This window comes from Eptatretus burgeri, chromosome 2 (genome assembly GCF_056783735.1).
Source record: "Eptatretus burgeri isolate ZD-2024b chromosome 2, Ebu_testis_v1, whole genome shotgun sequence".
In the NCBI taxonomy this organism is placed as follows: domain Eukaryota; kingdom Metazoa; phylum Chordata; class Myxini; order Myxiniformes; family Myxinidae; genus Eptatretus; species Eptatretus burgeri.
Window position 1 is genome coordinate 108,711,953 of NC_140962.1, and position 24,956 is coordinate 108,736,908.

General features: G+C 41.4%; 1 protein-coding gene across 1 annotated transcript in view; it reads right to left on the reverse strand.

Annotated features, from left to right (window-relative positions):
* Positions 1–2,743: 2,743 nt before the first annotated feature.
* The window catches only part of LOC147032774 (oxysterol-binding protein-related protein 8-like), a 28,458-nt gene continuing 6,245 nt past the window's right edge, over positions 2,744–24,956 (reverse strand). Inside the window, exons 3-7 of the mRNA XM_085870669.1 lie at positions 22,493–22,629; positions 22,047–22,229; positions 21,670–21,905; positions 11,482–11,581; positions 2,744–3,233 (exon numbers count right to left, since the gene is read on the reverse strand). Coding sequence (XP_085726795.1) covers positions 3,095–3,233; positions 11,482–11,581; positions 21,670–21,905; positions 22,047–22,229; positions 22,493–22,629 — 795 coding nt within the window. The 3' untranslated portion in view covers positions 2,744–3,094. The remainder of the gene's footprint in view (positions 3,234–11,481; positions 11,582–21,669; positions 21,906–22,046; positions 22,230–22,492; positions 22,630–24,956) is intronic.

Consider the following 24,956-nt stretch of genomic DNA (forward strand, 5'->3'; position numbering starts at 1 on the left):
TTTATCCTGAGATGACCCTCAAAAACTTTCACACTGATCAGATGTAGCATTCTACATTTGCAATTATGATGTCATAACGAAGGCACTGAGGGTGTCATAAAAAAATCACATTTATTCCCCATTCGGAGTACTTGCTGTGTGCCAAGTTTCAATTTTTTCCTTGGTGCGGTTTCAGAGATGCCGAAGTCCATAGTTTCCAACATGGCGACCACACCACGTGACCTACGATGTCATAATTATGATCAAATCATTCTACATGAGTAGTCGCAAGGTGAAATTGTCATCTCAATCAGACAAGCGGTTGCGGAGAAAAACACAAAAGTTCTGTGCAGACCAACAAACAAACAAACAAACAAACAGACAAACGGACCCAAACGCAATACCCTCTCCTTCGGCGACGGTAACTAGAACTCACTCGATGGAGCGCATACCTCCACCAGGCGAAACAGTTTGCGTCTTGTATCCCACCAATAGGCCGGATCTGCATCCGGACCTGAACAAAATCTAATCGGCTTGTTCTCGTCACCTAACAAACTCATCCACCAACTTTTGTCATAATCCATCCACAACGTTTTGAGATATCATGTTATATATCGTTTTTAGCCTCATCTCTCAATGGTGAAGAATCACTTTAATTTTTTTTACAAAATCCTCGTATCCAGACCCGGATCTTTCCCAAAATGTAATCAATTTGTCCTCATCACACAACCAACCTGTCCACCAAGTTTCGTCCAAATCAGTCCACACCTTTATGAGATATCCTGCTCACAGACAAACAAACAGACAGGGATGAAATCATAACCTCCGTCCACCTTCGGTGGTGGAAGTACTAATGCAGAACCGAAGTATTGCCGTTCAAACACGTCATGACGGGACGATTGAAACAAAGCGAAGATGACATCACACATGAGATCAAGCAATGGTGTTGATAAGTACAATTTTAATATAGTTTGTCGATTTCTGAAAAAAAAAAAAGGCAGACGTTTAAACACATCGGTAACTTGGCGAGCCTGCACTTGGACCAACATCATGCATCCAATATGCTCTCTTCGGGGAATCAAGTCAGATGTGCAGCGCCCATGAGGCCAATGCAGATTAAACCCGTGAAAACATTAAAATTTTATGCTTTTCTCCTGCACCAACAGACCAAGAAAATACATTCAAGCAACACACAGCATGACCAGCACAGGCATCATGGAGAGACAGCAGAGTTAAAAAAATAAAAAAGAAGAAAATCATGGATTGTTCCACACGAAGACAAGAAGATTTTTCAAATATTAAACCATTTTCAGAGTAGAAAAAAAAAGAGAACAAAGCAACAGGAAATAAACCAAATTAAAAGGAAAGAATAGTGTGACTCAATGCAGCTGCATATTTGTGCATAAATCTACACACAATAAAGGAGTCGTTTATGAAACGCAAACATGGAATCGATCGATCGTACAAGTGCAATAATATTTGCTTACGCTATTTAATCAACATTGTACACAGAGGCATCGTGAACGATAATGATCATTATTCTGTATTGAAATTTCCATTATGGTGTGCTTGTTACTATGACGAAGAATGTGACCAAAAATTGTTACATGTGGTTTGCACCGGCTTAAACACGAGTGTTTAGGGACACGAACAGACAGAACAATTTCACGTGGAACATTTTCAGCTCCCTTCCTAATCCTCCACCCCAAAGGTCCACCTGCTCTCCCATACCCAAACAGAGTTCGCAAGGAGTGGATCGTTTTACACAAAACTGTTACGACATCTATATCCAAATATTTTATGTGTCGTAAAATCTAAAAGTGCTACAAATAAGTTAATAGTGGAGACAATGCAAATGAGCATGGATTTAGGTCCCCATAAAGCCAGTCTTTGTAAATATTCAGGAACTGTTATGCAAAACACAAACATCTCGAGATTCTTGGAGATTCAAAGAGAGAACGGCGGACCTTTTCCAACTTAACATATCAGTCTGGATACATGAAGTTCATGCGAGGTGTGCGAGAGAGATAGGATCACCCGAAGAAGTGACAGGGGCGAGTCCAAGTCAGGCATCACTGGATGTTTGGCGAGAAGTAAAATCCAGAGGAAATGTGGAGCTTCGTTGTCCAGCAGGAAGAAAGAACAGAGAAGCAGTTTTCAAAGGTTTTCTTGGATGTTGGATACCCACTTGGCATCCTTCGCCACAAAACCACCATCCATGTTGGTGATGGTATGAATGACTTTTGCGCAGCATAACACATCCTAAATATGCGATTTCTTCACCTGGTGTACACGCGTTTTGTTTACCAAGTTGGACCCATCAAGTTCATATACGCAGGTGCAATGTATGAAGATGTTTCCACTGTGCTATGTAAGGAATGCGATGTGGTTGAAGGTGAAGCTTCACCCAACTCGATGACGTATCGAGAAAAATCGAATCTGAATCGAATGTCATAGTCAACAGCGCAAATCCTCTATTTGCTTTCCATGGAGTGGTGTTGAAGAAAGTCAAGCATGAGGAGTATCCCTCAAAGGAATTAATGCACAACATTCAATTACAATTGCAGTTTCTTAAAAAATATAACTTTACTCCACTAACTAACAAATGTCAGTAAATGATAAATAGCAACGGCTTTCCCTCATTAGAAGGTATACCATGTGGCATTGTTTACAACAGTTTGTGTAATCCAAGGAAACTAGTCACAAAGGAGACATTTGTCCGATGTTAACCAGTGCTTTGATTGGGGGTCCATCATTGTTCACAAAACAAGAACATAGCCTTAAATAATCTATGTAACAGCCTGTTTTGGTATACCCCAAAGTGTACAGATCCAATGTTGAGGCAAATTTGCACGGCATAGCAAATGCACCTTCAAAGTGTTTCTAATGCACTTCCTTGCTGGCTGGGTGCATCATCTTACCAAGAACTTCAGCGGCCATTCGAGAACCTTAAAGCACTGGCAATCACTTAAGATTCTCCAGGTCTTTGTGATCTGGTTGCCGATGTGAAGACAGCATTGGATGAACATTGTGCACGGCAATTCATTTCCTTGTTTGAATTCCTTCTCTTTGGTGGTCTTTCATTTATGGCGGATCGCAGCCATATACCCATGAGCTACTTCCAAAATATGCTCAATAAAAGCTGTGTGAAGATGCACACTGCAACAAGAAGCAGGTCTCTCATATGCAGTGCATTCGGTTGCTGCTTGAAGGAATGTGCAGAAAGGGATCGTTTGATCAGAATTTCCAAGTTCCTGCGGCAAAACATCATTCAAAACAAGTCACTCCAGTTATACATCAGAATAATTGCACAATGTTACGACACAATAAGAAAAGAAAAAAAAAACAATCGATTCCGGATCAGATTACGTATCAGAGATGTTGTTCTGTATTCTGCGGAGAGATTTTTGTTGAAAGCTAAGCGTCACTGCATTGAATTTATCATTTAACTCCATATTTTGTTTCCCCATATGTTATTTGTTTGTCCACAAATCCTGTCCACCTGTTTCCCATTTCCTAACTGTTAGAATGTCACCATCTGTGACAAATTCTTTCGAAGCGACTATTTGGCTGTGTATTGGTTCAGTGCAATGTTAACGTTTGTGTATTTACGATTCAATATCCCATTATATTAAATAAAGCAATTCTCTGTGTATGTACATCTGAAAATCATAGAAAAACAAACAAACAGGGCTGGCCCGATCTCCATCAAATTTTGCATAGGTGCTGGTCGTACCCAGGGCCAGGTCATCGGTGAAAAATAAACAAGTAAAAAAGACATAAGATGTCATAGCCCCCACTGTTTTAGTAATTTTGCTGTCTGGAGTAGAAGGGCTCGCCCATATTTATGTACAACTGATATGGCTGCCAGTCGACCAGTCAGCCATCTTTGATCAGATCGCAAAATAAAGTGAGGTGCACGTGTATGCCATCGTGTACTGTGCTTGTGCCAAGTTTGAACAAAATCAGACCATGCACATCTGAGAAATGGTTGGGGACACTTTTAAGTAACAAAATGACTGCCAGCCAGCCATCTTGGATCTGTTCTCTAAAAAAAAATGTCTTGCATATGTAAGCCACCATTCTTTATCTGTGTGGCAAGTTTGAACCAGATTGGTTAATGCATGTCCGAGAAATGGTTGAGGACGTGTTCAACATTGGGTTTGTTTTTATTTTTTTTTACAACTAAAATGGCCGCCAGTCGACCATATTGGATCGCATCACGAAACAAAATGATGTGCATATGTATACCATCATTGTTGTCTGTGCCAAGTATATGAATGAAATCAGTTCATACATGTCTGAGATAAGGTTGCGGACACGTACATATGGCTCCGAGATATGGTTGCGGACACGAGAGTAAAAAGAAAGCAAGTGTTTGGGAAATTTCTGTTGTGACCTCATCCGTTCTGTGTTCTCGCTCGTCCTCAAGCCTCAACACTATATAGCCCACAAAAATCTCACATTAACAAGCAATTTACCTTACTACTTACATTACTGTTCTATCTCTTTTTTTTTTTGGATACATCATCTCGTGCTCGTGGAAGAGCTTGGAGACTCAGAGCCGACATTAGCTCTTCCGCATTTTCAGTGTTTTTAATCAGGAAAGCAACACTTCGTTGCTGGAGATGTCCGTTCTGAGTCTCATATGTCGTCGTACAGTTGTTTTTTTTTCTTCTTTTAAAGATATTTCATCCTTTGGCACCAATTCTGCTCGTTATACATATACATATTTTGGATTGTGGCTCCTGCAGAAGGTGGTAGAAAGATCAATTTGGAGAAAGAAAAAAAAACTACTGAAGTATGAGCTCACATCAATCCCACTATCACTTGCAAATCCAGATGGAACTCTTCATGCTATCAATAAATTAGCACTTGGCCACATCTTAATGATGATCACTCTGAGACACAGCTTCCAGAGTCAACTGCAATGAAAACCTGTTCCTTAATAGATGGAATGGAATTTATACAGAGCGTTGGAAAGCCACATGGAGTGAACACTTTTGGTCATCTGGCAGATGCATTTGAACACTTTACTGAAGATTTCACAAGGGTAGATGTATTTGATCACTTCAGGCTTCACTAAAGCTGTGACAAGGGTCTGAAGGTCAACCACCCACCGCAAACTAATGAGGCATAAATTCGCCAATCCAGGTATCCTCCTTCCAAAGCAGTGGAGCACCTTCATTGATCTTCACAGAAAACAAGGCTGACCTTGTTGACTTCTTTTCCCAGCAGCTGACATATAAAGCAAAGTCCAGCTTGTCAGCAAACAAAGTTTTGATCACAGCAGGTGGCTTTTTGGATGTTGACAAGGCAGAGAGAGGTGTCTTATGGTGAAGTACCAGATTCCTTGAAATAAAACCATGAATAAGCAGACACAAGATTTGTCCTGCATGCTCTCGATACAGGAACAAAAGGCTATGAACGGCTGCTCATTGGATGCCGTAACACAGATGTGCTAATTCTTCTGACTTATTTATTCAAAAACCTGACAGCAACTGAAGTATGGATATGTGCAGGGACCAGAAAGAGGCCTCCATTATATTCCAATCCATGCATCACTTTGTGATGAAATTTGTTCATTTTTGCCAGGCTGTCGATCTGCAACTTACTGGCTGCGACACCACTATCCAGTTTGCAGGATATGGGAAGAAGTTAGCTTAGAAAACATACTGTACATTAGAAATCCATCCCTGCTCGATGGTCAAGGAGAAGGAAACCTATGTGAATAAACATCAGCAAGAGTTTAACCATTTGTTGTTCAACTGTACTCCCACCCGATAAGTGTCACCTCTGTAGATGCACTTCAAGCCCAGCTGTTGCAATTGGATCACTACCTCCAACACATGATGCTTTGGTACAACATATTCATCATGACCATGACCAACGATGATATGGTAGAGCCAAGGCCAGTGATTCCATCTCATGTGGACTTTGGATGGAAAGTAGCTGAGACAGCGACTGGAGCCAATGCTGATCAATCAATCATCTATGTCAAAGACTTTCAAAGATCTTCAACACTGCAAATGCACAACAAAATGCAAAAGAGCAACTTGCACCTGTACATAAAAACAAATTGAAATGCATTCCTGCATGTTCATGTGCTGATAGATCATGCTTCATCCCTTTCACTCTCTATGATGGCAATTATTCAGACCGATGTGCTATGAAACAATGATCGGAGTCACATAATTTCATCAGATATACTGTATAGTATATTTGTTATCAACGAATATCACTGAACATTCAATTGTTATTAAATCACCAATGTACAAGACTCTCGAGATGCTGAGATCTACTGACTGTTTAGTTATTATATGGTGGAACATCCAGTCCAATTATTTAGGAAGCACCTTATATACTACTATGTTATTCCAAGGCACTGGTTTCAAATAGTGTGCATATATGGTGCATGACCTTCAAAACTCACTTGTATTCAAGTTGAAGTCTTGTAACATCATACTAATATATTCATTTTGTCTTTGTTTCAGCATAAAGGCGCTGTCACACCTTGACGTTTTAGCCAGCAATGGCAACGTATAAAAATGTATGTAAAACGTTGGCGTACGCTGAAATTTTGATGTTTTTTTCTTTTAAGTTTGGGTCGTATTCATAACGTGTTGGTCGTATGCATAACATATTAGTAACGGGCACAGAACGTTTCGTTGTCTTATAGATAACTTATACCAACGAATGCTTAGCCTGTTGTCGGAGTTCACAACCTATGCCCAACGATAGTTTAACTTAGGCATAGCGCGCTGCACGTATCGCCGACGAACTCGTGCCGTAGCCTGTTAAAAACCTGCCGCACGCCGATTTAAATCATAACCGCCTGAGAATTCGAAGTGTCAACATCGCAGTCACACCTTGACGATTTAGCCAGCGTATGCCGACCTATGAAAAATGTGTCTAAAACGATGGCACACGTCGAATACGTTATGGGCAAGTTGTGTATACGTTAAGAGCACGCTGAAAAACGATGAAGTACGCTGTCATATTTCGTGGTACGTTTAGTACGTCGTGAAATTTCAAGCATGCTGAAAATTTTACGACGTACTCGCCGTATGGCTCACACGTTCCGCTACGCTGGGAATAAGTTGTAGGCACAATATGCGATCGTTGACACAAGTTCCTTGTAAGTTACTCATAAGTCGAAACACGTCGAGGTAATGTTTAGCATTCCCGAAACTTATTTTCTCCATCATGGCACATTTTCTCTTTTTCTCCTTGGCTCTGTGAAGGTACGTGACGAAATATCTGAAGTTGTTGTTGTTGTTGTTTTATTTTTAGTCTATCACAAATTTTAAAATATATTCGGACATTTGCTTTTAAGTTTCGACGTCGACGTGACAATATCCTCAAACAGAAAATATTCACAGAGGAGGAACTAAGAATAAGACATGAGCAAACTGAAGAGGCAATCGGACGTGACGTAACGGCACGTGACGAAATATCGGAAGTTATTGTTTTTTTGTTTTTTTTTTTAAACGCTGCCAATACGCTATTATACGGTAGCTGTAAATTAGAAACACGTTCAGTAAGTTCTGTGGTCGTCCGGAAGACGTCAATCAAATACGTCTACATACATCAATATGCGTTGGAGGTACGTTACACATAGGTTCAAAGCACGTTACTCATAGATTAGAAATAAGTTTTGGGTACGCTAAGCATTACCTCGACGTGTTTCGACTTATGAGTAACTTACAAGTAAAGTGCCTCGACGTGTGTCAACGATCGCATAACGTGCCTCGACGTGTGCGCAACGATCGTGTAATGTGCCTACAACATGTTACTCATAGGTTATAAATAAGTTTCGGGTAGGCTAATCATTATCTCGACGTGTTTCGACTTATGAGTAACTTACAAATAACGTGTTTCGACGTGTGTCAACGATCGCATAACGTGCCTACAACTTATGGCCAGTGTCGCGGAACGTGTGAGTCATACGCTGGCATACGTCGTAAAATTTCAAGCATGCTAAAATTTGAGGACAACCGCAAAGTAAAACAATGAAAGCCAGCGTACTACGACGTATGGCAGTGTTTTTCAGCGTGCTCCTAACGTATACAAACTTACCCATAACGTATTCGACGTGTGCCGGCGTTTTAGCCCAATTTTGCATACGACAGGCATACGTTGGCTAAATCGTCAAGGTGTAACAGGGCCTTAAACAGTAACAAAGAGACTTTCATTTCTTGAAATGAAATGAGTCACTGGGATACAAATTTTTCTGTCGTTTTTTTTCCTCCTGTTTTTATCCAAGGTAAGAATTGCTTTGATTCCTGGAAAACTCATTTCCAAAAACTGCTCTATTCTGATAATACTAGCCGACCTAACAATCCAATCGATCCCTTTTTCGAGGTCAACTCTAACATTACTGCTGGCATCTTTTCATCAGTCGAACTTGACACGGCAATGAAACTTGGAAAAGCCCCCAGTCTCTATGGTATTCCAATCGAAGTCTGGCGACTTCCGAAGTTCAGAAAAAGCTTTCTGAAATTCTGAAACGAAACATCCCTCCAGAATGGGGGAAAGCAAGTATTGTACCAATACCCAAGAAAGGAAATTCAACGCTTCCTGAAAACTACCGTGGGATAAGTTTAACTCAAATGGGAGCAAAAATTTACAATCGCATCCTTCTCAACAGAATTCGCCCTGAATTACAAAAGATCCTACGCCCAAATCAAAATGGTTTTAGGCCCAGTCAATCCACATCTTATCAGATCCTCGCTCTCAGACGCATCGTTTGAGGAAGTACACAATCACCGAAAAGAGGCTGTTATTATTTTCATAGACTTTAGGAAAGCTTTCGACTCCATTGACAGGAATAAACTTTTCCAAATTCCACATGAATATGGCATCCCTGAATCAATTGTGAAGGCCATACAAATTATGTATGAAGATATCTCTGCAGTGGTATTAACTCCTGAACGAGAGACTGTAACTTTTCAAATCGACAATGGAGTCATTCAAGGTGACCCACTTCACTCCTTACCTGTTTACCATTGCCTTGGACTATGCCCTAATATAATAACTATGATTGAAGATTGGGATGGTTTAACACTCTCCCGACGTCGAAGTAGCAAACATCCAGTCCAGCACAATTCTAACCTCGACTTTGATGATGACATAGCTCTACTCTCAGACATGTTAAGCAAAGCGGAACTTCGACTTCATGAGGTTGAAACTGCTGCTAGGTCTATTGGATTTGTACTCAATGCTGAAAAGATGAAGCATATGCATGTCAATCCTTCTGCTGATCTACTTACTGTTGTGAGAAGTCTCAGGTCAGGCTTGGGCAACAGACCGCACCCTCCATAAAGTTTGGAGATCTCTAATTCGCAGACAGAGTAAGCTAAGGGTCTCCAAAACTATGGTTGAGTCGATCCTTCTCTACGGGTGTGAATCCTGGACCTTCACCCAAACATTGGAGAAATCACTGGATGGTACCTACACCAGGTTGCTTCAAAAAGTGCTGAATATTTCTTGACAAGACCATATCACAAATAGGGATCTGTATGGTTCTTTGACCCACATCGCTGCTATTGTGAGGGAATGCTGCCTTCGCCTTGATGGTCATGTGTCATGACATGATGAACTTGCAAAGAAAGTGCTATTCTGGAGGCCTGAGGAACCACTGAAAGGGGTCGCCCCCTCACTACCCTGTGAGACACCATTGAGAAGGACAACAGCTTGAGGGGTGTTGATTTAGCAATGCTATGTCTCATTGAGAATCCTGGAAAGATCTCATCATGCCACCACGACAAGTGGATGCTAAAAAGAAGAATAGGTAAAAGCCAATGGATACTTACCTGCTAAATGCCACATTTTACAAAAAATTTCGACAAGAACGTGTAAAATTTGGTTGAATAAATGATGTAGAGTTGACAAAATGTTTTATTTTGATTCAGAGACAACAGTTTGACTTTAATATTGATAACAAGTCATGAAATCTATCAAGAAAAAGTGTTAGACAATAATAAATAAGGGATGTAGTGGTGAATTGTCAAATTTTGCACTTAAGGACCTCTGGAAGGACCTTGCTGCAGTTGTTGAGGAAACCACCACCCTGAGAGTGATGAGAGGGGTATATAGAATCATTCAAGCATGGTGGTTGCTTTTCCTCTCTCAGATCAACAAACTCAATGTGGGGCCCTTTTTTCCAGTCACTTTCCCACAAATATAGATCATTAGTAGATGTAGAATAGGGTCCATTAGTCTGTGGTGGAGGAGAAAAGCATAGAATGCCTCAAGGATGTCGGAATTCTTCCAAACTCCTTTCAGTTTAGTGTGAAACAGAAGTAAGGACTTTTTTTCAAAAGGTAATCATACTTGTTTGGGGTTTATAATTTTTTTTTTACTTCTCGTAGGTTTGCCCCATAAAACGCCATGATAAGCTATTTATACACGTTAACACAGCATTTACCCAAGGAAAAAAGCTCTTTTGGGAGGGGGGATGTTATTGGTTCACGAGTCAGTAAGTGACCACTATATTCGTTATGGGTGTGTGTGTGTGTGTGTGTGTGTGTGTGTGTGTGTGTGTGTGTGTGTGTGTGTGTGTGTGTGTGTGTGTGTGTGTGTGTGTGTGTGTGTGTGTGTGTGTCTGAACCTCTGTCCCGAGCATAGCTCTGTGGGTTTTGATCCGATCTTGAAAAAATTAGGGTGCGAGGTTTGTATCATGATCTAGTTATGTTTTCCGGAGAATGGGCGTGCTGCGCCCATTATGGGCGGAGCCACGCCCAAAAAACGTGCTTTTAGGGGGTAGCCGGTTTCAAGTTACATCTTTTCCGAGGGGGTTTGTTGAATCTGGCAGGGGTTTCAGTATTTGGTTAGCCCAATGGCACCCGCATAGCCCCACGGAGCTCGATTTTTCATTTTCGTCCCAAGGTCAAGGTCACAAGGTCACAAACTTAGAAAATGTCAAAAAAAATCAATAAATTGGGCATCGAGCTCCTAGGGTTTTCAACTGTTTCGAATGAAAGTTGGTATGCAAGTCGTGCTCTTCGAGTACTACAACTTTCATCATTTACGTTTTTCCCGATTCCCGCCAGTTTGCCCGTGGCATCCCCTCGAAGATCAAATAATAAAAAAGGCGAACCGTGTACAATGTACATTGCTCGTGAACCATCAGTCTCCAGACTTATTCTTTTTGCTGTTGAAGCAGCTTTGGAAAAATGACATGATTAACTATCTTAACACGGATATACACCTTAACACGGGTTTCGCCCAAGGTGGAAACTCCCTTGAGGAGACGTTGGTGGGGAGGGGGTGGGGTGGGGGAGGGAGTGGGGGTGGGAAATGAAGTCGTTACAACCTCCATCGTGTGACCCTTCATCCTCTTGTTAAGTTTGGTTGAGACTGGATAAGTAACGACCAAGGACTGAATGTATAGTGGTTAAAAAAGACACAGACAGACATCAAATTGTGTATTTTAGAATGATGAGCAAAAAAGCCCTAAAACAACAATGTATCCTTCACAAGGAAGCAATAAAAGATCACCTGTTAATATCTTCCTGCGTTCTCTGGATGGAAGTCATGAGATTGCGAATTTCCATCAGATCGTGTTGCCGCCTAGTATTCAACCTCTCTGCGAGTAGTTCTGGGTGAAGAATGTTTCACATGATCAAAAAATATAAACAAGGAGATAGTTACATTTTTGAACATATTATTTTCATTGTTTCTCAACATGTGCGGAAGTGCTTAACTGCACAGTGCAAGAGCGAATTCTGCATCGATAAAGAAAACCAAATATTGCTTTACCTGCTATTGAAGTTGCATATAGTCAAAAAAAAAGGTAAAGGGTCAAGAAAATTAAAAGGAGAAACGTGAACATGAGCCCACCCATATTAAAAAGAGAGAAAGATGAATGTTAAGGCATTTATCTTTCCCTTTTTAAAGAGCAACAGAAAAAAATATCACATCAAAAGGTAGCATTCAATCAAGCATTAGATCTGATTGGCATGCAATCCTACGATATTCACAAGACTGGGATCAATAACAACAATGGAGTGTGTCAAAGGCCAAGTTACATCTGAAAGGGGAGCAGCACAATTAAACACCCCAGGGTGGAAACCACACAATGATTAGTGGGTCAGCTAAGTGATTGCCATTAAAAAAAACAAAAAAAAAACTTGAACCATACTCTGTTACAGAGCAGTGGTGCTGCCGAAGCAGTTACACAGGATGAGAACCAGGCAAGACTGATTCGCAGACACAGGGATAGAGGATTACAAATATGTGTGTTCTGGCCAGTGACATCAGGACAGCTGGCGCAAGGTCACACAATGGCACTATTCACAAAGTATGTGCTGCCTGAGACCTAATGATGGAAAACTCCCACCTCATCATTGAATCTGCTGGAACCAAGTAGTGTGGCAGGAGAATCTCAATGGATAGTACCAGCACCACTAGGGTAACTGAGCAAAAAAAAAGGTCACAGGCCACGTGTTTCCAGGCCTCGGTTACCCCCTTGACTGTGTATTGAACGGCTTAGAAGAGCTTATCTGAAATGGCCTATTCCACACGCACTCTTCTCTGCGGCTGCAAGAAACCACTGATCCAAAGCGAGTCTAAGTACACGACACAACACCGCTATAGGCACAATCCAAGTACTTTTAACTTTTCATGGAGCTACGTGACTCAGATACTCTCTCCACAAGGCTCTTCGCTGACTGAATGATTTGTCTCTGCAACTTCAATCCTCCGTCTCAAGAGACTACATCCATCATAACTTCACCTCAATAATGACCAATGAACATGACCACCCTGAACCCACATATGTTGTTGCTCAGTAATTATCCAACAAGACAATGTATTTTTTTTAATCCATGGCCATGTGGCAATGTTGAGAGGTAGCTTGGCTGTCAAAGTGTGTCACTGTCTGCCACTCACTTAACAACCACATGACCCTTCAGTCACTATGACCTCAGCTGGCCGGTCAGATGCTGCATATCCACATGCAATTTTGCTGCAAATATGCCAAAATTGTAGTTCTCGATTACTGCAATCTCTAAATATCTCTACAGTGAACAATAATTCACCAATATTCTAAACATAAACCAATACAACCTGCCAATAGCATAAAGACTCACAAATCTTACACCATACAAGGTCTCAATGCATCAATAAATGGTACAATGCCAAAACTCACAGTTTTTTGAAACAGTATTTTCCATGGAACACACTCTACCGGTCAAAAGTTTTAGAACACCCCCATTTTTCCAGTTTTTACTGAAATTTAAGCAGTTCAAGTCCAGTGAATAACCTGAAATGGTAAAAAGCCAAGCGGTAAACTGCAAGAGGTTAAAAAAAAAGTTTAGGTTACCAAAAACTGAAGAATAATGTAAATTTCAGAGATGGTAAAAAAGGCCCTTTTCAGGAAACAAGTAATGGGTTGGTAATTTCAGCTCTTCTGCAGCAATGGAAGTCAATTAAGCCTTGAAAGTTGATGCAAGCAATTCCTACAGGTGTCCCAACTTTTGTTGATTAGTTACAAACCCTCTGTCTGTATAAAAGCAGTGTTGGAACAGACTGCGTTGCTACACCCTCTGAAGCATTATTTGGACAATATTGCACTGCAGAAAGTAGTATATTGTTATCATAATGGCGAGAAAAAGCCAATTAACAAAGGAAGACAGACAAACCATTATCTATCTATATAATACTAAAACTCTCATCTTGTATAAACGTATGTATGTTCCCAAAATACAGCCAAAACGGTACACGATAGCGCAAAAATTTAAGGCCCACCTTACTCACCATTCTCCTGCGGTGTGCAGTATCAAGTTTCGCAGAGATGCCAACTTTTGGAAATCAGAATTAGGGAGGATTTTCAACCGACACCAAATAATGTGCGCGAAGCGCACATCTCGAGCGCGGAGCGCTCGACCCTTGCGGCGGGGTCCAGGGCCCGCCTTAGGGCCCTGGAAGCTCTGGGGTTCTAGACGCTCTCTAGTGCCCTCTGAGCCCTATTTTGGAGCATTTAACATGTTAAGAATTCCCACTTTTTGAACAAAAAAAGGGGAAAATTGTGCACTTTTTAATGTTACATGTATGTTAATATTAGTAAGTTGGGGGACAATCAAAGATTAACAAAAAGCACAAAAGAAGCAATATTTTTCTTACCTTACTGGCTGGTACTACTGCTGCTTGCTTTTTCCATGGCAGCTTTGCTGAGTGACAGCTGTGTGGCTCTTTTAGCCCTTCTGATTATGTCTTTGCTGTATTCTCTCTGGTAGCAAGGGTGTTATGAGCTAGTTTTTCAATTAAGAGAGCTTCCAGGGTTTTGACACTCAAATTGGGACGAAATTCAGTATGATTCTTCCGTACAAGACTGAGTGCCCGCTCACATGATGCGTTCGAATGAGGAGTGACCAAGATTCCCTTCATCACTTTGCTCAAATTAGGATACTTCTTGGCACCAGTGCAGGGATCTGTGAGCTGTGAAATCCGATGCCACTGCTCATCCACTCTCACTGTCTCAGTAGCAATTGTAGCTATGGAGGCGTCTGCCTGGTAGTGAGCGAATTCACTCTCAAGACTGTCTATGTCACTATCACCGCCACTGAACAGACGGGAATTTCTTGATGAAAAACTCCACACAGTCAAACCCCACTTCTTGGTGTAGCTTAACATCCAGCACCTGAGCATGCTTGGCTAATTCATCATCTAGCGGCCAGGTTTTGAAGATATAATTGCAGGCTTTCACATAATATGAGCGAACTGCACTGAAGAAACCTTGGATGTCTGACTCACTCAGAGTGAAGGTGGATTTCTTGAGACTCCTTTGTTCCCTTATATACAGTTTGGCATCGTTCCCAATCATGAGGTCCTCATCATTCTTCTGATGATTTCTGTCAGAGAAGGGTACATTTACCAGAGCAACCGATGACACCCATGGTTTCAAAAACCGTACGAAGATATCTTTCAGAAGACCATTCAATTCTCCGTGCAGGAGATGAATACAGGGTTCGTCTCTTTGGAGCAGAAGATTCCCCTTCTCAAAAAGCTTGTTAGCATATCGAAGGAAGAAACAATAGAGTTTTGTTTGTGGAGACAAGAACATCCTGTTGACAGTGTTTTCTCTAGATTCCTGCGCAGTGTTTGAGGAAGATGCACTTTTAGTTGTAGAACTCGTAGTACACTTAGCCGCAGGGCGATCACACTTTGCGTTTACTGCCAGCAGAAGAGGTCAGACTCGTAGTACCAGATCCAATTTTACGTTTGAGGAGAGAGCTTGAGGTAGGTGCAGCCAAGGAAGAAGACCTCTGATTCGAAGGTTTTGCTGAGCTTCTATCAAGTGATTTGGCAAAAGCAGAACTTAACTTGGGTCCTTCTTTGCCTGTAGATGGGACTATCACAGTCTTTCTCGACTCTGAAGGGATCTGCTTTGTAGATGAACGTGATGAAGGGCCGGTGATGCTACCTGCTCTCAGCATTGGTTTTGGTGCTGTCCCTGCTGTCTTCTTCGCAGCAGATACTGCAGTGGTAGTGGTGAATGCTGCTCCACTAGTGCTTGATCCTGCAGTGCCAGTACTGGCAGTAGATACAGTGCCGTCCTTCTTGCTCGTTGTTAGAGTCTTGGCTACAGTTGGTTGCATTTTTCTTCGTATTTCTTCTTTGAAGAAGAGGCGAAGTGGCTCCCACTGTTCAATCAGCCTGTCTAGGCACTGACCAAGGGACAGCCACCTTGTTGCGACATGCTTCAGAATCTTGTGTGTCGGGGCATCACAGAGTTCTTGCAGTGCTTTCACTCCTTTGACGCGTTTACTACTTTTGTCCAAGTAGTAGTAAATATCGATGAGAAAGTCATCTAATTCAATGGGTAAGGCCTGAGCCGCCTTCTTGGCATATTGTGCATCATATGGCAAGGGCATCCCATGATGTAGCACTCTGGATTTGTTTGTGGATATAAGCAGCGACTCCTTTGTGCTTGCCCACCATGACAGAGGCATTATCAGCACAAAAGGAAACACAATTTCCCCACGGAATTTTCCTGTCACTGAACTCATGATCAAGTAGTTTGAAAATGTTTTCTCCAGTGGAATCTTGTTTGCACGCAGGCAAACTTAGCAAACCTTGCTTCACAATCCCAGCACTGTTGTCATAGTACGAAATCAGGACAGGATATAGCTGGGCCTCACCACTGTCATTGCTACCGTCTGTAGCTAGGCTAAATGGAGCTGGTCTAGCAATATCGGCAATAGATGAAGCAGTAACATTTGACAACTCACCAATTACACTGGTCAACAACAAATTTGTTGTCTGCATTTTTTAAGCTGATTTAGGACGAATCTGATGCGCTGAATCCAAAACTCACATTAGTTTTGTTCAATCAGGTCAAGTTTTTGAGATATGGCCACATGTCGTTTTTTACATTTTTGTTCACATGTACGCATGTGTGGAGCATTTTAGAAGAAGTTGGTGGGGTAAAATGTCATGTCAAATAATTGTTTTGATTGGAAATAATTATTTTAATGACAAGAAGTATTCAGGTACGATAGTTCTAGGTGATTATGTCGAAAAGGGATCAGTTTGAAGTCATAAAACCTCAAAATCTTCCAAAAATTGGTGAGGCAAAGCATAAAGTTCGTGGATCAAAACTAAAGTTAATGGGGCAGATTTTGTAATAATGTGATACAAAAAAGTTGTATTTCTTGAAATAACGAACTCTGAAGAATGTACAATACCTACATGCGCCAATTTATGACATGCGCTTCTGCTCAAGCTTGGAGTGCCACAGTACGAACCCAAAGATTGGAGACTGTTCATTGACAGCAGCAAGCGATCACTGAAATGTGTTCTGCTACACAACGGCAACCAGTTTGCCTCTGTACCCATCGCTCACTCGACTACACTGAAGGAGAAGTATGAAGCGGTGAAGTACGTGCTGGAGAAAATTGGTTATGATCAGCATAAGTGGTTTATTTGTGTTGACCTGAAGATGGTGAACTTTTTGTTGGGACAACAGTCTGGCTTCACCAAGTACCCATGTTTTCTGTGCATGTGGGATAGTAGGGACCGTGCTCAGCATTACACGAAGAAGGACTGGCCTGTGCGGGAGGAATTGGTGCCATGCAAAGAAAGGAACGTCATCAACGACCCTCTGGTGGACAGAGACAGAATACTCTTCCCACCGCTGCACATCAAGCTCGGCTTAATCAAGCAGTTCACCAAGGCTATGGACAAAGATGGTGACTGCTTCACTTACTTGTGCCAGGCTTTTCCAGGATTGACCATGGAGAAGTTGAAAGTTGGCATCTTTGATGGTTCTCAGATCCGTCAGCTCATCAGAGATCCAGAGTTCAAAAACTCAATGAACGGCGGAACTGGAAGCGTGGAAGACATTTGTTTTGGTAGTGAAGAACTTTCTTGGCAACAATAAGGCCAGAAACTACGCAGAACTTGTCAACAACATGCTGACTGCTTTCAGAAACCTGGGCTGCAACATGAGCATCAAGATGCACTACCTATTTTCACATATGAACCGGTTTCCTGAGAACCTGGGTTCAATGAGTGACGAGCAGGGGGAGAGATTCCATCAGGACATGAAGGAGATGGAGACCAGGTATCAGGGTCGCTGGGACGCAGTCATGATGGCTGACTACTGTTGGAATCTGAAGAGAGACCTCCCTGCCGCTGAACATTCCAGGAGTTCGAAGAAACGGAAGTTCAAGCCCTGAAGTTTGAACAGTGGTGACGCAACATGCAATTTACTTGTACTTACCTTTATCAATGCCCACCATTCAGATGACAGTAATCGATGTTTCTATCATGTAATCAATAAATGTTGTTGGCAAAACATTTTTTTTTCTTAAAAACATGTTTAGGATGATATGTGTTGACAAAAATCAGCTGATAATGCCACAAAATGTAATTGATTTTGTCACAAGATCTGATTTTTTCAAATCAACTTAGCACAAAAACCTGACCTGATGGAGAGAAACGGATGCCATTTCCTGATTCAGCAGTGCCAGAATACCCTAATTCACTTGTAGAAATCTAGACAACATTCAGAAAGTAAAATATTGTTGACCAGTGTTCTTTTTTTTTTCTTCTTTGTTCTTGTTCTTTTTTTTTTCTTTCTTTCTTTTTCTTTTTTTTCTTGCTTTTTGTTCTTGTTTTTTTTTTTTATTTTTTTTTTTTTGTTCTTGCACATCTTGCACATCTTGCAAGTTTTTGTTCTTGCACATCCATACTTTGAAGCAACTTTTGAATCTGGAAACATCTTTTGAAATAGAGGTCCAGCATGATCTGAGACTGATATGGGCAAGTTATGTTCCACAATAAATCCACTAAAGAGAAGTTCCGCTCGGGTAACATCCTCTTCCTCGCTTGTCCCTTGTTTGGTGAAATAATTCAGAAGTGTACCAGTACTCGTGCTCGAAAATCTCTCCTTTGCAATGTCTGTGTGCCGTTTGCTTCCAACGTGCTTCCGAATATCATCGCGACCTCCGTGCTCAACTGAAATATCAACGCTGCATACTGTACAATACGCATGATGAATTCCTCTTTCAGACTTTCGAATACACGGGTATTGGAGACTGTATTCGGTCTTGTACTTCTGAGACCATTTCTTGGTCTTCGTAAGCTTCTTTTCTGCCATTTCGTAATCAACATCGAGGGCTTGAAGCATCGGTAACTTCAGAGTCGATGTTCCACAGCTGCAGCGCGACTCGTAGAACTCTAGCGGCTGTTAAACACCGCACGGTGGTCGCGACCGCCGGGCTGGTACGGGCCCAGCTGCATGCAGTGAGCGTATCGCATGCATATACACTGTGCATACATACCGCATGCACTGTATTGCACACATACCGCATGCACTAAATCTCAGTGCATGATCGCATAAGCGAGATCCAGACCCAATGTTTCGCTGCTCCTCATTTGAATTTGCAATTTTTTACGTACAATTTGGTAGCAGCGAACGTTATGGAGTTACCACATGCTATACGTAGCAGACGATGCTTTTCATTCAATTCTCATACTAGTACATTCTGATTAGTGAACAGTGCAAAAATATCAAAATTTCGGGAGGATAAGGATAGTGATCGTAAGGGCGGGAGTTTGGGTGAATTTTCGGAAGCCTCCCGATGAAATCGGGAGGGTTGGCATTGCTGGTTTCGTTCAAATCGGGCAACAAAAAAATTATTTAAAAAAATCAATTCCCGATTTAGTCAAGTACTCCTCGGGAGAATTTGATCAATGCAAACAACCTCAACGGTATAGTTCGCTGGAGCTATCTTTTTTTCCTTGAAATGATTCATTTTGAAATCTCAAACATTTAGTATAGACAAAGAATGATTTATTTTTAAGCATAAAATAAACATCGCCATTTTGATCTCATACTTCCGTGTTCATTAATAAATAAAATTGTGTTTAGAAGATTATGTACAATAATTTCTTCGACTTTCTTTTCTCCATTTTTTTTTTCACATTGACGCGCAATATCAAGTTTCGTTCAAATCGGGCAACGGAAAAAATTATTAAAAAATAATTCCTGATTCAGTGAAGTACTCTTCAGGATTATTTGATCAATGCAAACAACCTGAGCAGTATAGTTCACTGGAGCTAACTTTTTTTTTCTTTTTCTTTTTTTTTTGAAATGATTTTTTTTTTTATCAACCGCTGTCACAAGGGGAACCCAACGGGTTCACGGGTCGTCCAGTAACCCTTAAAAGTGTAGGTCTTTCCTTGAGAGAAACTGAAAAGCAAGCCAAGGTGTCAGTGATTACAGTTTCCGACACCATCAAAAGGCACTTGGAAACTGGAGGAAACTCTGACAGGAAGAGGTCTGGCAGACCCAAAGCCACAACACGATCAGATGACTAGTTTCTAAGAGTCAACAGCTTGTGTGATCGGCGGCTCACAGGACAGCAGCTTCAAGCACAACTTAACACTGGTCGAAGTAAGTCTCAGTTTCAACTGTGCAGAGAAGACTTCAAGCTGCAGGTTTGACAGGACGAGTGGCAGTAAGAAAGCCATTGCTAAGATGGCAAAATAAGAAAAAGAGGCTTGCCTGGGCCATGAAGCACCATCAGTGGACTACTGAAAACTGGAAGGTCTTATGGACCGATTAATCAAAATTTGAAATCTTCAGTTCATCACGCAGGGTTTTTGTACGCCGTCGAGTAGGCGAAAGGATGGTTCCTCAGTGTGTGACACCAACTGTCAAACATGGAGGAGGAAGCGTGATGATCTGGGGCTCTTTTGCTGGATCCAGAGTCAGCGACTTGCACAGAGTGACTGGCACCCTGAACCAAAAGGGCGACCACAGAATTTTGCAGTGCTGTGCAATACCCTCTGGTCTACGCCTAGTTGGTCAGGGGCTCATCTTCCAGCAAGAAAACGACCCAAAACATACCTCCAGGCTATGTCAGAACTACCTTCAAAGAAAAGAACAAGACTGTAGGCTTCAAATCATGGAATGGCCAGCACAGTCTCCAGATTTAAACCCCATCGAGCTGGTTTGGGATGAACTGGACAAAAGGGTGAAAGCAAAGCAACCTACAAGTGCAACACATTTGTGGGAACTTCTGCAACAGTGTTGGGAAGAACTTTCCAAACAATATTTGATTTCCATTGTGGAAAGAATGCCACGAGTATGTTCGGCTGTTATATCTGCAAAAGGTGGCTACTTTGATGAGCCAAAAATTTAGATTAAACTTTGTTAAACAAAACGATTCCATGATTTCTTTTTTATCTGCAATTGTTTATTTGTTCTATGCTTTCATTGCAGAGTACATTGAAACATTAAACTGCTTAAATTTCAGTAAAAACTGTAAAAATGGGGGTGTTCTAAACCTTTGGACCGGTAGAGTAGATCCAACAATAGAGCAGAGGTACTTAATTACTTTTGAGCTGTCTCATTTGGCTTCTATTCTCAGCCTGACTATAAACTGTCGGATTGCTGCTTTGCAGGCAGGGCATTGCATCACAAAGTGTGCCATCCCTCGGATAAATGTTAAGCTTGGTGCTCCCTTTGCAAGTGTTTGCCGGCGGATGTAAAAGATTCCACTGTCTTTTGTGAAGATTGGAGCTATCACCAGGACCTTGGGCAATTTCCAGCCATATTCCGTCCAACATCAGGCTCGACGAGTCGGTTCGTGAATGACTTGGGCCAAAAACGTTCCAAAGTTCCCCGGCCAAACGCACAAGACAGGAGTAATTGTGGCCATTAAATAAGTCGCAGTGGGGGTTTTCCCTGGAATGTTTCCACAAATTTTTTTCCAAGGGCCAAAATAACAAATCAACGTCGAAAAGAAATAAAATAATAAAGACCATCAAGAGTGAAGTAAGGTTATTATTACAAGCATATTATCGATAACTCTTGGTAAAAATGAAATATAAGTTTAACAATGAGCGTTTTTTACATTGTGTTTAAGGATAGATTAGCAAACTATTGAGGGTCATATATTTATAAAGTATGCAAAAATGTACATAGAACTTCTGAAACCTGCTACACTCCCACCCTATCTCTGTAAGGTGCACATATTTCCCCCATTTTCTCTTGGTTCTTACGCATCCCAACATCCTTTTACCTCACTACTTACTCCTCAACCACCTTACCATTCTATCTTCACCTCTGCACTTTTGTTTCTCAATGTTAATTTTTTTGCCACATCTACATCCCGAGCCTCCCTACTCCTCTAACTCTAGTACCCTTCTACCTCATGCTCTTTTCACTCGTACCGTCATTGTCAGATGAGTCCTGATGCTGGGGGTCTGGAGTAGAACACTTGCGCCTGTGAATATTCCCTTTGTGCTTCAGCAAGTCAATTTCAGCTGAATGATAGCTCTTGGTCCTGACTGATGCTCCACCAAGGCCCAGAACAGGTGCAATGCACGGCTCGTGCTTCATCTTTGTCCGAATCACACCGTTCTTCTCGAACTGCATCACATCATTAAGTGCGTCCCAAGGCCTGGCGCTGAGGAAATTACAAACAGTAAAGAGATGACTCTTGGGCAACAAAATAAAAAATGGATCTGATAAAAAGCGTTTCCACATTGATGACGAAAGAATACATCGATAAATTAAAAAGTTTGTAAGTCGCACAAGAAACACTCACTCAGAATAACGATAGTGCCAGGCACCGTTGATGTCCTGGTGAAAAAGTCTGGGTAACCAAATTGTGCCGGTCTCTTTGCGATCACGTGTGGACTTGCGCTGAGCCTCCTCAAGCAAATACTTTTCATGGGTTGCGAGGTTCTGATCCCGATCAAGAATAGCCTGAGTTACATGCTGCCACAGCCTGCCAAATGCATACATAAGAAACAGATGTACTTGATGCATAAGACTCAGCAAAGATTCCACCACCTAATTGTCTCAACAAAACAAACACAAAAAAGACCCGGAAGTAGAACAGGGAAGGAGACCTTTTTCTCACTCTTGACAAGCAAAGAAATCGAACAAAAACATTTTCGTGTATAATTTTGTGAAATTATAATTATTTTATAAGAGATTAAGTTTTCTGCAAGGATTATTTTTTTAACCACCAATAAGTTTTTTGCTCACCGTTCTGATTCAAATGGAAACTGTTCAATTTGAGGCACGACGCAGCGCTGAAGCCTTTGATTCCGAATCTCAACCGTTGGGTTCCAAAAAAGCTCAGAAGCTGCATTTCCATTCTCTTGGATGACCACCTCCTGGTCCTGGACACAAGAGACAACCGGTGTAGAACAGTACACATTCCAGGATTAAAATAGCGCAAGTGTCAGTTGATTATTAAGAAAAATGTTATGGAAATACTGTATCAATCTCTTGTTCTGAGCACAATTGAATCAAAAATTAAATAGAAAGCTGAAAGCCATATTTAGCAACGTCATTTGTACATAGTTGCCTGGATGACAAGGACTACATTGGAAAACAAGTGATAGCACGAAGTTAAAAGTAATCCGAAAAACAATGTATGATTACAAAGTTCAGACTCTTTTGGAAGAATCAGAGAATACCCTGCAGTGGTGAGAAAAACGTTTGTGAACCCTTTAGAATTTTCTGTATTTCTACATAAATTTGACATAAAATGTGATCAGATCTTCATCTAAGTCCTAACAATAGATAAAGGGAACCTGATGAAAGAAATAACACACACAGACACACACACACACACACACACACACACACACACACACACACACACACACACACACACACACACACACACACACACACAGACACACACACACACACACACACACACAAAATATACTTTTTCATTTATTAATTACTTGAGCAAAATGATCAAACATTCAGTTTCTTTGTCGGAAAAAGTATGTGAACATGTAGGTTAATCAGCTCAATTAAGAGGGTAATTACAGTCACGTGTTTCAATTAACGGGATGACAATCAGGAGTGAGTTTGGGTGGCCCTGCCTGATATGAAAAACAAACTTTGTTCATCACCATCAGTCTGGTCTTCATCACCCAGGTTTGTGGAAACGTGTCATGCCCCGATCAAAAGTTATCAAGAGTTGTCGATGCTCATCGGTCTGGAAAAAGTTAGAAAACCATTTCTAAAGATGTTGAGCTCCGCCAATCCACTGTCAGGCAAATAGTGTAAAAATGAAGAAAATTCAACACCATTGTTACTCTTTCAGGAGCGGTTGTCCGAAGAAAATCACTCCAAGAGCAAGGCATACAATAACCCAGGCGGTCACACAGAACCTCAGGGTAACATCTAAGGATCTGCAGGCCTCTCTTGCATTGGCTGTCAGTGTTCATGAGTCCACCATTAGGAAAACACCAAACAGGAATGGTGTACATAGAAGAACAGCAAGGAGGAAACCACTGCTCTCCAAGAACATTGCCACCCATCTCAAGTTTGCCAAAGACCACTTGGATAATCCAGAAGGCTATTGGAAGAATGCTCTCCGGACAGATGAGTCGAAAGTGGAACTTTTTGTCTTAAATGAGAAACATTATGTTTGGCGAAAACCAAACACTGGATTCCAACATAAGAATCTCATCCCAACCGGGAAGAATGGTGGTGGGAGTATCATGGTTTGGGGCTGCTTTGCCAGAAAATTTGCCACCAGAAAATTAAGATGGTGACCATGTTATTTTGTCTGGGTGCCATGGTGGGTGGGTCCAGCAGCTGTCCGACCAATGGGTGCACATTTCAAAAATCGACCAATAACAACAAAAGCAACAACAAACATTCAGAGCTCTTGTCGACCTGAGACACCTCGCAGGTAAAATTATTCAGTACATACAGTGCCTTCAGAAAGTATTTACACCCCTCGATTTTTGTCACATTTTGTTGTGTTACAGCCTGAATTTTTTGTCACCGATCTACACAAAATACCCCAAAATGAAAGTGAAAACATGTTTTGAAAACAAACAAAACAAATACATCAAAAATGAAAAGCTGAAATATCTTGCATTAATAAGTATTCAACCCCTTTGCTATGATGCTCCAAATTGACCTCAGGTGCATCCAATTTCCTTTGATCATCGTTGAGATGTCTCTACAACTTGATTGGAGTCCACTTGTGTCCAATTCAATTGATTTGACATGATCTAGAAAGAAACACACCTTTCTATATGAGGTCCGACAGTTGACAGTGCATGTCAGAGTAGAAACTCCACTAGGAAGTCCATGTAACTGTCCGTATAACTCCAAGATAGAATTGTGAAGAAGCATATATATCTGGAGAAGGGTATAAAACAATTTCTATAGAATATTGAAAGTTCCCAAGAGCAGAGTGAGATGCATCATTAGGAAATGTAAAGGATATGGAATGACCCAGACTCTTCCTAGAGCTGGCCGTTCCACCAAACTGGGCAAATGGGCAAGAAGGACATTGGTTGGAGAGGTGACCAAGAACCCAATGATCACTCTGACAGAACGACAGAGTTCTTTGGATGAGATGGGAGAACCTGTCGGAAGGATATCAATCTCTGCAGCACTTCATAAATTGAGGCTTTATGGGAGAGTGGCCAGACAGAAGCCACTCCTGAGAAAAAGGCATGTGACAGCA